The sequence below is a fragment of the Argiope bruennichi genome, chromosome 2 (genome assembly GCF_947563725.1).
Source record: "Argiope bruennichi chromosome 2, qqArgBrue1.1, whole genome shotgun sequence".
NCBI classification, from domain to species: Eukaryota; Metazoa; Arthropoda; class Arachnida; order Araneae; family Araneidae; genus Argiope; species Argiope bruennichi.
The window spans coordinates 111,199,310-111,217,842 of record NC_079152.1 but is presented as its reverse complement, the minus strand read 5'-3'; the positions used below and the strand labels follow the sequence as shown (position 1 = coordinate 111,217,842).

General features: G+C 26.7%; 1 protein-coding gene across 1 annotated transcript; it reads left to right on the top strand.

Moving 5' to 3' along the window:
• The first annotated feature begins 3,798 nt into the window (after nt 1-3,798).
• On the top strand, nt 3,799-18,518 carry LOC129989146 (ubiquitin carboxyl-terminal hydrolase isozyme L5-like). The gene is made up of 11 exons (XM_056097488.1): nt 3,799-3,947; nt 5,311-5,374; nt 8,281-8,386; nt 8,760-8,885; nt 8,965-9,026; nt 9,622-9,752; nt 10,039-10,105; nt 15,680-15,779; nt 16,378-16,470; nt 16,607-16,705; nt 18,429-18,518. Exons 1-11 carry the CDS (start codon nt 3,869-3,871, stop codon nt 18,495-18,497), a joined length of 996 nt encoding a protein of 331 aa, XP_055953463.1. The 5' UTR covers nt 3,799-3,868; the 3' UTR covers nt 18,498-18,518.
• Nucleotides 18,519-18,533: the final 15 nt, after the last annotated feature.

The following is an 18,533-nucleotide window of genomic DNA, read 5'->3' as shown; positions in this document are numbered from 1 at the left end:
TCATTTTCGCTTGAATCGGTTATTTATGAGTCTTTTAGAAATTGGTCGACAATTATAATTTTAAATACAAATTAATTCAATTTAGATGTTTAACATATTTTATAGATTTTTTTCCACCAATAGCCATCTTAAACCATAACACTAATTTTTTAACGCAGGAAACTTTTCTTTTTACTGTGAATGAGTGTAACTATTGTAATGAGTGTATCCGGGGGTTTAAGAGTTTTGTTCTAAAAACTTTTTCAGACCTTCCTAACACAAATGTCCAATAACACAATAACATGAAAGTACGGTCTCAAGATGTTAAAGGAATTTTTAAAAAAATACAGAAATATAACAGAAATATTTAAACTGAACATACTAGAAAATTCCACAAATTTATTCGTGTTATAAATATTAATTTTACATGAATTATTGTTTTACCATTGAGCCTGAAAAGATTCAACTACTCACCAACATTGCGCCGTTTGGTAGAAATTATTGAGAATGCATATTCTGGGAATATAAATGCAAAATATCAAAAACAGTTTATTGATGGGCATTTATAATTTACAAAACCTCTTTGTATATAATATTTGAGAATTGTTTTAATTTGTAATTGATACTAAGAAATTAATAAATTTATTGCCTCCTGAAAAAAAACCTGAGTCACATGATTTATGTGTATTTGCCACGTTCAACTCAAAGCAAACGAAAGCCCATTCAAAAAACGTTGATCTGAAAATGGATAATTAAATGGTATAAAGAAAGCACTCCTTCTGCGCACTTGTATCATTAGGATCGTTTATCGCAGGATTTTTGATTCATCATGGTGTCTGTGATGTTTTACTTTCTCATTTAACTTAAATTTTCAACAAGCAATACGTTCTAACATATTTGAATATGTTGTCAACGAATGCGGTAAAAAAAATCCCATCCACTGATACCTTATTTATCACAGTATAATTCGTATTTGTTAATGACCAACAGGAGGGTTTACCAAAACTTTCCCACATATTCTCTAGTACAGATGTTACCACCTTCCCCGGATAAAGTTATTGACCTCAGATGAATTCATAACTACTCTTGCATGGCATTGTTGAAGAATAGTTATGAAATATAGACCCTTGAAGTGAATCTAATATTCTTGCTACATCTATCGAGCCATCTTTGGCGATTAATCCTTGACATACAGTTAATAAGTACTCGAAAATCGAATATATATATCGGACACTTTTTTTAGACCAATTGGAATCAAAATTTGACGAAGAACTACAATTGTAATCGCAAGATTGCATACTAAATTCCATTTATTTCATGCGCTTACATGCATGGGAAAGTACAGGTCAGCAAACGGTCACCCTTTATAGATTTGGTTTCAAATTAGATACAAATATATAATTTAGATGCAAAATATTTGGCCTGGCAATTTTGGTTTTGTAGTTATCATGTTTACTTGTATTCAAACAGTAACATAGACAAACTTCCTATGAATGGATTTCTTCCAAAATTTGATAGATATCTACATGTTCAATGTAATGACCATTTGCAAAATTTCATATGACGTCAAAGCGTTTTTTGAATTATCATATTCACAGTCAGATATAATTTTTAAAAAATGTGATTTTGAATGAAGAAGGACTGAAACATGGAGATTCGTCAAAGTCACAAGTTCGAATTTTTTGACGATTACAGTACATTTTCTTTGTGTAATTTATATACGAAAAAATTAAAGAAAGGGATGTCGACAACAAAATGATATTTTGGTTTATTTATTTCATAAGAATTACAGTAGAATGCAATTAATTTAATAGTTTGAATCGCTGATGTTATTATTTAATCAGAGAATTCATGATAAGTAACTTCCAAAGGCATTGGAAAAATAATTCTAAGATGGATTCATCAAAGGTAAATATTACATAACAAATAATCGGTTCTGCCACCGATAAACGATTGTTTATTTCAGCTTAATACACTACACACCAGTTTGCATCAATGACCCCAAAATGGTAGGTTCAGTTACAGTACTGAATCAAAATTCTGGTAGGTCCGATTACTTGCTGAAAAAGCACTTGAAATCAATCAGGAGGTCTATATAAATGACAGTATAAAAGTCTTTTACAAAGTAAAATGAAAAAAATTAAATTGGTTATATTCACATCAGTCTCTTTTAGCGACCAGTTTGTTTACCCAGATTACTAACTAGAGAGATTATAGCTTAAAAAGACTGTTAAACCCTGAATATGGAATGCGTTTTCAAAAAAAAATCGCCTCCTTATTTAATACGACTGAAAAGAAAAGAAATTTGACTGACTCAATGTGTTTCTAATTGTTGTTTGATTTTCAGCTCTGTGATGCGAAGGAGAATGATCATTGTCAAGCGAAAATATTTTCCAAATTTCCAGTCAAATTAAAATTTCCAGAATTATTAAAAACGTCTATTATAAGTATTTAGAGCTTATAACTTGCAGAATAAATCAATACTTCCTCAGAATAGTAAATAACACATAATAGTAAAATCCAATTTTCGGAACAGGAAATATTAAAGTTTCGATATAATAATATAACAGACTTTCTTTTCGATGATTAGCATACTATGAGAAATGATTTATAAATTGAGATTTTTTTTTAGTACGTTCGCTCTATTTCGTAAAGCAAGAACATGATTTTTAAGCCTTTTCTGTTTTAATGATTATTTACTATAATTTTTTCATACAAATTAGAAATTAGGATAGTAACACAGAAATTGTTACAAAATCAGAAAATCATTCCAAAAAGTAGGCATTGCGAAAAAACTACAGTATACTGCTTTTTATAATGTCCTGCAGTCCCTCGCCCTCAACCCACACTATGCATCAGAAGATCAGCCTGTTTAAAATGAAAGACTGAAAACATCAATAAAAAAATATCCACAAGAACTCCACGTTAAAGAAATAAAAGTAATTATATATTTGTAAACAAAGAACTATTACTGCTTAAAATTTTTATTTTCATAAATATTTTTTTCGTTTAAAATCACATCTGACAAACTACAATTCCAGTGATTGATATATTAAATAATATACAATAATAAAATTACCACTTTTCAGTGATTTTAAGCTTTTTTTTTTTTTTTTTTTTTTTTTGTATATTTCAGCAAGTCTGAAAAACTGCATAAGATTTCCAAAATATTCTATCGAAACTCTATGGTTACATTCATTTTTTTATATAACCCTAATCCTCTGTGACTTATTATCATTTTACACTAACTATATTTAAAATAATTTCTGTCATTTATTCAAATAATCATTTTTATAAAATTATATAAAAGCACTCTTAAATAATAACAGAACTAACGAATGCTTTTAACTTTTTTTAAAAACTGTTCTGTATTTACGAATGTTTTTGTCTAATTCTATGAGTTTAGCAGGTTGGAAATGTTCTTGAGTCCTAAAATATACAGGTGCTTGAATTGTTAAAAGAAGATGTTATAGCAAGTAAAGAGTTAAATTTATAACTCTCTATTTGTATATTATTCATTTTTAGGCATCTTTATATGAAGACATCTTCATATCTTCATCTTTATATGAAGATATAGTGGCCACTGTATCATTGTGAATAAAGTAATCATAATTTTACTTGAAAAAATGGATAAAATTCTTGGTAGCATATTTATAAAATGATTCTTCGAATAGCCTTTATAGACCTGTGCTTCAAACTTCTCAATAGATATTTACTTATTTGTCTGATATCTAATGAAATTTATAATAAATTAATTAATCGAAACGTTTAAATCGGAATCGTAACTAAGTCGTTTCTATTTGCGCTTCTCATTCTGTCTGTAACCGTATCGTACGAATGCTAAGCACTTTATTTATTTTGAATCGTGCTACTTTTTCAAATTGTAATTATGTCTTCTAATCCAGCCGGCGAATGGTGTTTAATTGAAAGCGATCCGGGTGTTTTTACAGAGCTAATAAAAGGATTTGGTTTGTTATTTTTCATTATTTCTCTTGCTGTAGCCTTAACCTCCTAAAACGAGTAGAAATATGGTGTCTTCTGTCTATGATTTTCTTACCGGGAAAAAAATCTGTTTCATCATTTCAAAATTTATTTTTCTTGATGTTTTTTGGCGTTAATTAATAAATTTTTGAATACACGAAATAAATCTATATTCTTATATTGCATCGTGCCGATTTTTTCTTTGATATATAAGTAGCGTTCTTTCCCTATTGTCTCAAAAAATCGGTATATGATGCGTTAAATCTTGATTTAAGTTTAGTTCAATTATTTTATAAATATTTAATACTGAAAAAAATTATCAAATCGTACGATGGGATTAATGCAAAAAACATCTAATATATATGTGTATCCAATATATTTATATATGAAACAAAAGGTTGGAAAAATTATTCTGCCCAAAGTGCCCTGAAATATATATATATATATGAATGTATAAGCACTTTTATATTTTAGAAAATTTATTGAATCCTGTCATCGTCTACAAATTTATTTTTAAATTTCATAGATTTTTAAAAAATTTTTGTATTAAAAAATAATTAATTAAAAAAAATTTCACCTCCAAAAACTTGTTTTTCCTCGTAAATTGTTAACAATTTTTATTTTTACAAAAATGGTACGTAATTCAATCAAGATTAAAATATTATAGAAAGTTTAAATAATTTTATTACTAATTCTATAATAAACATTAAAGCCAACATCTTTACTATTGAGGAAATTTAGTTTTAATTAATACAAAATTAATTTTTTTAATTAGCTACTGAAATGGATTTCTATATCATACAAACTATTTATAAATTTCCCTTTTATTTATTTGAAGTATTAGCATGACAAAAAAAAAATCTGTGAACAAAACACATAATGAATTTAAAAATATTAATGTTTTATTTGGAACTAACTGTGAATTTCATATAAATTAAAATATCAAACATGTTACAAATAAGGTATAGTTAATTAGGTTCCAAATTTAAAATTGTATTTAAGATAATTAAGCTTCTAATATTGTTTATTTTATACATCTTTAAAAGATATAATAGTTTGTCAATATAACAGTTTTCTTTGAGTCAAAATTCATCTGTAAATATGTTACACATAAATAAAATTTTTAAATCTATGTTAATATCCTTTGGTTTGAAGAAAATAATTTTTTGCTAATTAAAAATTAATCTTGTCCAATATTTAGTCAGATGTGTAATTACCATTAAATGCAATATGTGTATGTTATCAGAAAACCTTTGTATGTGGGATTTTACTTTCCCAGTAATGTATCAGTATTTTTGAAATGTTTATTCATATCTTCTGTATTTGCTTTGATGTTATTATTTTTAACAGGTGTAAAAGGTGTGCAAGTAGAAGAACTTTACAGCTTAGATGCAGAAAGTTTTGAAAAGATAAAGTAATTGATCTTTTTTGAAGAAAATAGAACTAACTTTAAATCTGAATGTCAACAATTCCTGTGCTTTTATTTTCCTTTAATATTATAAATGATGAAAAATATTGCAGTGTTTCCTTATTTTTCTTGTTAATATCTGTAAACATATCATTCCCCATAAAACTACCTTTATATTATATAGCTTGCATTCAAAATCAAATATTAATCATAACAAAATCAATGTATTGATGTATAAAACAGGTTATGTTAATTCTATAAATCATTTAATCTAATTCAATAAAAATTGATGCTCTGTACTTATTTATAGATATATGAATTATAATAGTGAAACAGAGAGAAGAAATTTTCATTAAATAATTATGATAATATATGTGGAGTAAGAGGGAACTCATCATCTTAATTGTCTTTTACACCATGCTGAGAAATGAATCACCTTTCTTAAATATATTCATTTTAATAAATGTTTAATTTTTTATGTTGTTAATTGCTCCCCAATAAAATATATGACATATTTTATTAATATTAAATATTATGCAACTAAAACTGTTTTGCATTATACAATAGAAGTTAAAAAGTATTCTATTTGAAATTCCTTTATTCCTGGCTCATTTTTTAAATTTTAAAATACTGATGACTATTCTTTTTATCTCATTTTATAATAATTTATGTTGCTTGTCACATAAAGAATTAATGAAGCTTCTTACATGAAATTTCATTACTTCTTTCTCAGTAATTATTTTCATTATCAATATAAAAATCTTATTTCAATTCAGTGTAGTTTTATTAGTATGCTCAGTAAAAAATAAAACAATATTTCTCTATTGTTAATATTTAAGCTTTTTGCTTTCTATCCTCATTTAACAGAATAGTATCTTTTTTTTTTTTTTTTTTTTTTTGTCATTGATCAAGATTTTTGAAATATATAAAGAAATAATCAAAATATTAATGAAAAGAACATTTTATAAATTCTCGGTTAACATTCCATGAAGTTACTTCAGGTCTTACAGTTTTTTATGGCCATTAAATATGAATATATAGCTTTAAAATTTATTTTGTAAAGTTTCATGCATATTACATTTCTTAATAAATTAAAAGGAACAATAAAAATTGGACATATATGGTTTTGATGTAATTAAATTAATTTTAGATAAAATAATTTAGAAATTAGAAAATTTTATGCATTGAGTGGAAAATATAGCACTTGGAAATCACATATTCAAATACTAAGATAATCTAGACCTGCAAGATTTCAAATGCTGCATTTACTTGTTTTGTAACATTTTTTTCTTTGAAATATCCCCGTTTTTAAAAGGCATTGTTTTATTGCATGGAAACAGTATTCGTGCTGATAAATATTCGGTTTAGATGTGATTATCATTAAAGCAAGCATAAGATAATAATATTCATAAAAAAAGTGTATTGATTAAAGCTTTGATTTTGATTTTATACTTATGATTTTAACAAAATGCTCTATAAATAATTATAATTTCACAAATATGCTTTTTAAAAAAAGTTTTAATTTAAATTCTCCAGGTTTTGCTATGACCAGTTTTGAAACATTTTACTGTAAATGGCTACATGAGATATTTGTCATTTTAGCTATCATTTTGTTTTATAATTGAATTTTTACTAATTGATTCATATGTTAATATAAATTAACTATTACACAAATTTGTCGTTTTCCCAAAAGATTATTTTAATTTAAGATATTTGTGTTTAAAAAATTATTTCATTTAGAAATTTTTATGAGTACTTAAATTGAAATGATTAGAAAAAACACAAAAGTTTCTTTTATATATATTAGTAGATTAGACCTCTGATGTTCTGGCTGAAACATTCACTTTTGTTACGGACGAGAAATTAATGGTTTGTTTGTTATAAAAACCTCATTTAAAACATTGCTTATGTATATTTCAAAATTTTAAATATTTGAAACATTATAGCTTTTCAGAATGCCAGCTTCATCACAAACAGATGCCTTTTTAACCTGTTAACTAGGTAATTAACTTATATTCAATTCGTTTTGAATTGAAATATTTCATCATATCCAGTTAACAGGTTAATAACTTATTTTCCGTGCAAAATAATTTTATTTAAAATAATATAATATATAAAATCTTTCTATTATTTACATATAATAATTAAAATGCAAAAGTCTGTTGTATCAATAAATTATGATGTCTTGAAAATTATAAATAGACCCTAACCATTTTTGGAAATCACTGAAGTCTAATTTAAGAATATTTAAAGAAAAAAAATATGAAGATTAGCTAAACAATGTGAGTGGCAATTTTTGCTGATGTGTTTACAACATGATATATGAAGATAGGCTTTGTAAAAAGTCAATTGCAAATTTCATTTATTTTCAAAAGCAAGTTTTCATCTAAGTTTGAATCAATTTTTAGTTTTCAGGAAACTTCAAAACTAAGAAGTACTTTAAAATATCATTATGGTGAAATAAGTCTTGCTTAAGTATCTCTCTTTCTCATGTTTTATAAATATTCTGTTTTATAAACAATTCTTGAACATTGTCGTATCATTTGTTGACTTAATATTTCACATACTCAAAGCACGCATAATTTTTAATTAATAAAAAACTATTTAATTAATAATCGTAAAATATTTCTTATGTTGCAAAGTTTTTGTTTGAAAAATTTCAGAAAATATAAGCAATAGTATTGGATGTCTTTACAAATAAAAATAAATAGTTGGATTTTCAATTTTATTTGTGTAGATGAAGTAAACAGATTGAAATCTTAAACAAAGAACCCTATTTTTAACAATCATGCTTATTAATTTATTATTATTATAACATGATCATCAAAATGTATGGTTTAGCTTATAATTATCATTTCAAATATAAAATAAATACTACCAAACAGAATGTATTTTTGGATTTTTCTTTGCAGACCAGTCCATGGTTTAATTTTTTTGTTTAAATGGTTCCAAGGTGATGAACCTTCAGGAACTATTGTCCAAGATAGTCGCTTGGAGAAAATATTCTTTGCAAAACAGGTACTTAAGTATTATTTGAGAGTTTTAATTATTCATAAAAATTCACTTTACTTATCTAGCTGTTATAATGAAGCTTTAGTATATATATTAGAACTACTTTTTATATGTGTTTTAGGAAATTAATGAGTGAATTAAGAAATAAAAAGTTAATGATGAATTAATTTAAAAGTAAAAAAATAAATATTTATAATTTGTGAGTTTTTGTGTCGTTATAATGACCTTCATATTCTTTTTTTATACTGATTGATGTTATTCAATAAATCATAATGGGTATTTTCTAGAAAAGCAGCTTCAATTTTAAAGAATTCTTCTTTTTTTTGTGATATATTTTTGTTTATTACACTGAATGACTTCCTTCTATTTCTTTTGTTAGGTCATCAATAATGCTTGTGCAACCCAAGCTATTCTTAGTGTTCTTTTGAACTGTGCACATGCTGATGTTCAGTTGGGAGAAACCCTTTCTTCGTTTAAAGATTTCTGTCAGACTTTTGATGCAACTGTAAGTGAAATTTTAATTGCAATTTATTATTTATTTATTTAATATTTATTTTTTTTAAATAAATGAATTTTATTTTCAGATGAAAGGTCTTACACTAAGCAATTCTGATGTCATTAGAGAAGTGCATAACAGTTTTGCTCGGTATGTTTATCATAAACATCTCTTTATTTACAATCATGTTTATTTGTAATAAGTTTGTAAAGTTTTCAAAATATATTAACATGGATAGTTTTTACTTTTAGTTAAATTATATGCAGATGATTCACATTCTCTTTTAAACTTTCAATTTCTCTTTCATGACATGTACAAAATAACCTTCAACTCATGCTGTATGAAATATTTTCCTCCACTCTTTATCTTTGATGTAATTTTTTTTTAAAATCAAGTATTGATTTTTATAAATTATTGAAAACTCTAAACTCAAAGAAACACCAAAAGAGCTCAGTCAGTCACAGCTTGTCAAAGGTAATATTATTATTTTATTTCAGGTTTTTCTTAAATCCATCTTGTAAAATATTTTTTTTAAATTTATTTTCTGGATGCTATAGTAAAATGTATATATTTGAAAATAAAATTTAACTGAAGAAACGTGGACGTTGTGCATAGCAGTTTTCTGCAAAAATGCTGAAACACGTCAACATTTTGCATTTAAATTTGAATAATAGTTATGTGAATGTAATTGTAGGCATAAATATATGTATATTATAGCTTCAATAACTGTATTGTCTTTATTTAGACAACAAATGTTTGAATTTGAAGCTAAGCCACCAACCAAAGATGAAGATGTTTATCATTTTATTGGCTATGTACCCATCGAAAACCGATTATATGAGTTAGATGGCTTAAAAGATGGACCTATTGATTTAGGTAAGAAATGTTAACAAAAATCATTAAACTATTTATTATATAAAATAATTCTATTGTTTAAAAAACTGGAAATATGGAAACAATCAATAATAATATGTCTTATTGATGTGTGTTGTTTCTTAAACATATGCTTTTAAAGAATAACTGTAAAACATTATTGTCATTTTCAATTTTTTTAAGCATATTACTAGACCTGTCAGTTATTATGTTTAGCTTCACTTTTGACCTCTTGATATATTTTCTAAACTTTTGATTAATTAAATTTTCTTTCAATGAATTTTTACAGGTCCTATTCCTCCTAATGGTGATTGGATAGATACTGTAAGACCAGTGATTGAAAAAAGAATTCAGAAGTAAGATTTTTACTGGTTATTTTAAAACTGTCCCCTTTTTTCTTTATACATATATGTGTGTGTTGGTTTAATTAAATTTTTATACATTTAAAAAAATCTTTTTCTGTCCCTTGCAATTCAAAAAAGTGCATGCTACTTGGAAGTGTTTTTATTTAAGTTTCCCTTATCTTTTTAAAATCTGTTTACTGTATTTTTGAAATAACTTTTTCTGGTTTTTCAAGTAACAGCATGAGTGCCACAGAAATGCAAATTTGATCATTTTATTAATAATTTCAGTTTTCAAGATGGAGAAAATTTTCTTCTTGAATGCATAAGAACTTGACATCTTGCCAATTATCCCTTTTTGTTTTCCCCACCTTTATTCAGGTGAGGAAAACAAAAAGAGAGTGCAGACATAAATTGCATTACATAGTTTTATGGTCATGATTGTGCAGTTTAACATCTGTATTACACATCTTCTTTTCCCTGTGGGCTGTGGTGGCCTGGTGGTAAGATCTCGGCTTTGGGATTGGAGGGTTTCGGGTTTGTGACTTAATTCCACCAAAGAACCGTCGTGTAAGCAGGTCTGGTGGAAGTTTGGAGAGTTGGGTGTCCAGCTCAAGTGTTGTCCTTATCACCTGACTGTAGCTCAAAATTACGAGGTCCATCCCAAAATAGCCCCAGTGTTGCTTTAAAATGCATAGTTAATATAACTAAACTAATCTTCTTTTCCTGCCTTTTTTTTGCATGTAAGGATTATCATGTGTGAAACTGAACTCCTTTGCACCCTGACTTTATTATTAAAAATAGTTTATGGAAAAAAATTTTATTGAACTGTTTTCACTAATACATACTAGTACCAATTAGTATTTTCCTAAGAAAAATATATAAAATTAAATAAGGGCAGTTCTGTACTGGTATTTTGCATTTCCCTGCTACTGTAAGCAATAGAATATATTCATCTCATGCTTTACTTTATTATTGTCATATAAAACAGTCTTAGCTGTACAGTTTTTGTTATTTTCATGCTCTAATTCACTATAAAAATTTGTGAATGTTAGTTTTACTGAATTGAATTGCTAGGATTTACAGATTTTTCTTGCACTACTTAGTTCACAGAACTTAAAATGGCAAATATTTTTCTGATCATCAGCAATACATTGCAACTTTTCTACTTTTTTAATGCTCCTATATGCATCCTCTGTAATAATTGAATATTAGGAGAAATTTGTTTTAGTTAGTATTATACAGTGATCCATGAATTTAAATATAACATGTCATTTATCTATTCTTAGTGTAGAGCAAAGACAAAATATGTAAATTCATAATCAGAGCCGACCTTCTTTATAACAGTGCCTGGGCACAAAAATCCATATGGAGCCCTAAATTTTTGATAAAATAGGGGGGGATTACAATCGTGAACATATATTACTATTGCATGTTTATTTAATATGTGATTTTATTTTTGCTATAATTACTTCAGAGAAGTTAGAATTTTTTGCAATTTCTTTTTCAGTGCTTAATACAGCAAGTGCATTTAAGCATTCTGCACACATGCTTGACCGAAGACAGTTCTTTATTAATTTTAATTTACTGAAAGAGTGTTCAGCACTTGCCATAATAACTGGCAACATAAAGAAAAGTTTTAATATATTTAGAAATCATTCATTATAATTATAATTTAGTATGTACTGTAATATGTCTTGTGCATTAGTTACATCCCTTTTATTCGAAATCAAATCCCAAAGCAAACCAATTTCTTGGATTAGGTTTACATTTACATTTTTGTTATAAAACTTTACAAAGTTTTTGGAACATTTTTCTAATTCCTGTTTTGCTAAAGTTTTTTTTTTTTTTTTTTTTTTTTTTTATCAATGATTTATTTTAGATACTTTAAATCTATTTTCTTTCTGTACAATAGCAGCATCTATCCTCTACAGGGTTTTCTCTAACTTCATCTTCAGCTATTTTGGAATATAATCTTTTCCTTTTTCGAATTCGTTTTTCAGGAAAATGTTCTGAAATATTCAAATTGCACGCTATCTCTTTTCTTTTGTTTAAAACTGTGTTACATTTTGGATTTCAGTTTTAATTTGATTGAGGAACAATTGTTTTTACTATTATAATTGTTAAACCTATAAATGACTCATATATATAGTTAAACTTTTCTCTTCAAAATTTGCATGTCTAATAATTACTGATGTTTGCTTCTTATGGAGAATATCAGGATTACAATCCATTTGTATATTATAGTACAGGGCTGCTTTCACATTGTCATTTTAGTTCTTGATCATGTTGGGGCCCCGGTACATAACATCGGCCGCACCCCGTACTTGGCCGGCCCTTCTCATAATCATATTTGTTTTAAACTTGCAGACAGTGTAATTGCTGTTGTTATTCTATTAGTTTTAGAGAAGTATTTCTGGAAATTTGCTTACTTCTCAATCCAAATTCTTTTTCTAATTATTATTTCATTCAATGTCAGCAATTTGCAATTGTAACTATTACAAATATGAAATTCCCTATTGAGCATTTAAATTAATTGGAGAATCTTCAAAAATGCAATTTTTAAAACCTTTTGAAAAAATTTTTGCCTGTTTTTTGACCCAACCTTAAATAATTTCAGCTTTACTTAAACTGATTTTAATTAGGTTCTGTTTTCCTTTTTCTGAAGCTAATTTAAGTTAAGTATAAAGATGTTCTATTTAAATATTTTAAAACAAATTTTTTAAATAAAAAAAATTGAAAAATAATGTTTCAAGGTTCTTTAAAATAAGTGTTAAGGTCACAGAATTTTATTTTGAGGACTTTTGATTTATTCAATAACAATTCATATTGACAGAGCACTACTGGTGAATGATTTAGTACATTTTTTTTAATCAAAATACTTTAATAATATTCATCGTCCTCTTTTTCTGAATTTTTAAAAGTGGTAGATATAATGAAATTCGAGTTTCTATTGTGAATGATTTAAATAGACTTATAGCTATAGAGTCAATTTTGAATTGCTACTGATTAGAAGAGTTTATGGATGAGTTTTTCAAAAAACATCAGTATGAACAAAATATTGGTTTTGAAAACAATCGAATTATTTGATTGAAGTCTATTATTAAAAATATCTTGTTGAGTAATTTTTTAATATTGGATTCCAAAAACTGAAATGATTATTTTTGAGGAGAGGGTGACTAATTTTTAAATGGCACATTTCATATCAGATTATCTGTTGACAGGTATACTATAAAAATTAATATTGCTGTTTAGAAATGGATATATTTTATTTAAAACTAGCCGCCTTTGGCGACCAGCCGGTTCGCCAATCTTAATGTTCGTTTAAATTTTAATAATTAAATAGCTTGAACCGGAGTTTAACCCCCTTCTTCACCAAGTTGCGATAACGCGCCAAAGCTGGCAATCTTTATTATGCACTATGATTAAACATCTACTCCTTTGCTTTTGAACATTTCGCAAGGCCGTTGTTGGCGATTTTTAAAAGCAGGGGGTTAAACTCCGGTCGTACCATTACATATTTTACGCAATTCCAACTTTAATAGATTCTTCAGCAAAATATTTTAAAACTTCAAATTTTGATAGTCATATAATTCACTCATAATATTATAAAGGCCTTCAGTTATAGCGTGATATGTATCTCTCTAATTTTCTGTTACCCCTCGTAGAAATTATGCTTTAAATTAAAGTGTAAATGATTAATCTGCAATTAATATAATATTTTTTACTGAAACAAAGCATTTTTTTTAATAATATGATTACTGATAATAGAGTCACTGAGCGTTTAAACTTTATGGGCACTAAAGAATATCTTTCTTAATTTATGTAATATCTCAAGAATTTGTCAACAAAATTTTCTCAGATTCATCATGAACAGATCGATTCATTAACAATGTTTCATTTTAAATGCATCAAACGCTAAGAAAATAAACAGAATCGTTTAAAATAATCGGTCGAAAACAGGTTTAAAAAAACTACTTAAAAAACGATGTACTTAAAACTATAAGTATATACAAAAAAATATATAACTAACATAAATACAATTTACTTACAAAAGCATGCAACTAACCTAAAAATAATTTGAATCATTGAAAACAGGTTAAAAAAAAACTACTTAAAAAACGATGTACTTAAAACTATAAGCATATACAAAAAATATATAACTAACATAAATACAATTTACTTACAAAAGCAGGCAACTAACCTAAAAATAATTTAAATCGTCCGTTGATAATGGTTGTCATGGCAACAATCAGAACACAAAGCGCATGCGTGAATTTTCTTCGCCACTTTCGGTATCTCAAATGCGTGAATTTTTCTACTCCAGTTGGGGTAACGCTATGCAGATTAGACATTTTTAATTTCCTTTATTCTGTGTTATTTTAATTCAAAAGTACTTCAGAATGAATCTGAAACATGGATTAATTAACAATGTTTAATTTTAAATGTATAAAACATTAAGAAAATAAACAGAATCGTTTGAAATAATCCGCCGAAAAATGTTAACCCAAGCCTCATTACTGTTGGGAGAAAAAAAAAAACAACTAAAGCCTTACTCATTTGGCGGTGGGGAAAATGGAAGATTTTTTTGGCGGGAAAGTTAGTTTTTAATTAATAATTAAAATTCTAATTAAAATTTCAAAAAAAGGGACCCCAGGTGCACATTCCCGACCTCTAAGGTATACATGTACCAAATTTGATAGCTGTATGTCAAATGACCTGGCCTGTAGAGCGCCAACACACACACACACACATTGAGCTTTATTATAAGTATAGAAGGAAACTGGTTACCAAATCTACGATGATAAATAGCTATTATATTGAAAATATCTTTCTTTTTTTACATTCCAGATCTTTCAAAATGTCAAGGATAAATTAGTAATTATGTATATAATAAGATAAAATATTACTTTCAAGTCACTTATGTATGTAGTAACAAAATTGTGTAACAATGCATACAGCAAAATTTTAAGCTAAATGCTTTTTTTAACTTTATTTTTAAAGTATATGTTTGCTGAAAGAAATTATATCTTGGCTTGTAATTATGTATTCTAAGTTATCTATTTAAATATTTTCATTATTCAGTTATTTATTATATCTTGGTGGGTTCTTTTTATAGTTTATTTAGTTACCAAATATGTTCTTTAAATACATTATGAATATATTTGTTATTGCGAAGTTAAATATTTGTCAGGTTACTTCTGCTTTATAAAGTAACTTATCAAATATAATTCGGTTGTTAGTTAAAATTGCCCTGTAAATGACTTCTAAACAAAATTTTTGCTTTTGTCATCAATTTTAATGAAATACTAATTGCCCATAGAATTTTTATTTGTCACTGATACAATACTAACTTTTATTTCTTGATCAATTTTTTTAATTACTCTTAATATTTTTGTTGCATTTAGCAACTACAAGTTCAATGAATTTTGAGCTACTAAATTCTAATGTTTCTTTGGACATGTATGATATGTACGGAATAAAAATACATAGATTGTTTTATTTTATATATTATTGTTGTATGTTATATAATTTTGTTTTCAAGAATTCGTTACTTTTCAATTTACTCAAGATATAATTTCTTGGTAGGTATAACGAAGGTGAAATCCATTTCAATTTGATGGCAATTATTTCTGATCGTAAAATGATTTATCAGAGAAGATTAGACGAATTGACAAGTCAACTTAATGTAAGTATTTTTATATTAGTTTTGACTGTTTAATGTGTTAATACTTTGTTCTCACCAGTTACCATCTTCCCTGACCCACCCCAAATATTCTTTTTGTATATTTTAAATGTGGCCAAAGAAAAGTTTTGTTTCTAAGATGTGAAATGAGCATAAGTTTAAGATTTCTAACTTATTCTTTTAAATTGTTTTAATGTCAATCATTGAACTGTATGATCGAAAATCATTCTTTTGTTATCTCATTCATAGCACAGTAAAAAATTCTAAGGTTGATGGTTTTGATTCTTATTAAGGATTGTTTGCTTAAATTGAGTACAAAGTAGTTGCTGCTTTAATCTACATAAAAGAAGTAAATATTATTATTAATTTTCAGTTTTAAATTAGACTACAATATAAACTGCCATTAAAATTTTTTGATTAGAATCTTCATACTATCTGGTATTATGTGAAATAACATTAATTTCCTTTAGGTTTGCCCAAATAATTAGTTAACTGAAATTTAATACTTTCATTTTAGAAAATATTTCAGAATTAAAATGAATTTTTAAATTATTAATTCCTATAATTAAATATGTACTGATCAACTGTTTTTCATTAATAGGCTGGTGGAATGGAAGTTGATGACACACAGTCAGAGATTAGTAAACTCCATATGTTGTTATCAGAAGAAGAACAAAAACAAAAGCAATACAAAGTAAGAATTATCACACCTTAAATAGTTAAAATGCCATTAATACTTTTACAATTAACATGGTATTACTAAACTGATAATTTTGTTATTTAATTCTAATTTTTTCCATCACATTCCTTATAACTTTTTTCTCTTTTAGATTGAAAACATTCGTAGGAAACATAACTATCTTCCACTGATTATGGAGTTGTTGAAAATACTTGCTGAAGAAGGGAGATTGGTTCCTCTAATTCAACAAGTGAGTCAAGTGCTTTTCTGAGAATTAATTTATATAGTGAAAAAAATTGATTGTTGGTAGTACATTGCATATTCACAACATTAACGTTATAGTATCAAAAACCTCTGATCCCAAACTGATGTATTCAAAAATATTTGTTATTGTTAACATACAGCGCTCTGCACTCTTCCAGGCCTGCACATTTTTTAACTCTCTAGAAACATGCTTATCAAGCAATAGGATACATATATGCACATTTTTAATTTGCATTTAGTGTTATATTTATACAAAGTATCCTTAAATATTATTATATATTTCATACATTTATTTATCATATAAGATTTTTTTTTTTAAATTTTAAAAAGCTGTTTCCTTATAAATTAAAACAGACTTTGTAATGGCAAAATGTACAATAATAAAACACTTTATAAGGTATGGTGAACAATAGGCATAGATCTACCGACATACTATCTATACTGACTGGTTGAATGTCGACATTCCAAGCATGTGAAAACAGTTATTTTGCTAATCATTTGTCATAAGAATGTGTAAGGCTTCTTTATTCTGGTAACATAAAAATATTTGCCTCTGGTTGGTTATGCTTCGATTCAGCCGAAAAAACATGAAAACGAGATATCTGATGACAAATGTGTTAATATCTGGCAATCCTTTTATGGTACAATGGACACATCTTTTATTCCAACTTCTGTTGTCTCAGATTGATTTAAAAAGACAGCAGACCGTGTCCATAAACCACTGCTATTTGCAATTAAATTATAAAGAACAAAATTAATTTCTAAAAAAAAATTTTTGACTTTTAAAGACAAAATTGAAATTTTTAACTGGCATGAAAATTTACTTAAAGTGTGTCAATACAACTTTGGTGCACAGTTTAAAATTTTTGGTCTTTTGTGAATAAGACTAAACATTTGTGGTTTCGCTAGAAATAAACTAATGGGGGAAAAAAATCAACATCATTGTTCTGTAAATTTTAAAAAGTAATACAAATACAAGCAAACTGTTAGGGAATAATTGTGGATAAACAACAGTTAATCAAGAAAAAGAAAATATTTCATATGAAAGAACCCCCCAGGCAGTGAGAAGCTTCGAGTATGATAGCTTCCACAACATTTCTGTATCTGACCCCCTACGCCTCCTATGGGAGGGGTAGTACCAATGTTCCTACACCCTCGGTTATTTTGAAATATCACCCTCAATATGCATACTCTCCAACAATAAGGAGAGGGAAATTATTTTTAGCATAGTTAAGAGTAACAAAAAATGAATGTGAGAATTTATGACTTAAAGGCAAATATGCTTGCTATTTAATGAAATAAAATTGTAAATGTCTCAGATTAATTCTGAATAATTTTTGAAAATATTTGCTTTAACTTGTTAAAATGTACTGGAAATATCTATTCTTCGATAATTTGCTGATTCTACATAATATATTGGTAAGAAGTGCAACTACTACTGACTGGGTAACCAATGTTGGAGAGTATGAATGTAATTGAATTGTGTAAAATCAATTGTATGTTTTTCAGTTGGTTAATGTTATCAGAATTCTTAAGTTCTAATTGCATTAAGCAGTAGCTACTGTATTGTCTCGACAAGTTTGCCTAATGATTAATTCTATTTTATATAGGAATGTGCTTGTTGCAATTTAAAATTGTGACTATATAATGTCTAATCTGTCTGTAAATAATATTGCTTTTTTTTTTCCCCCCCCCCCATTCTTCTGTAGGCAAAGCAAAAAGTTGACGAAAGGAAACGTAAAGAAAATGAGAAGAAAGTAAAACAAGAAAATAAATAGTTTAAGTAGTTTTTTTTTTAATGTTGTACAGATTTT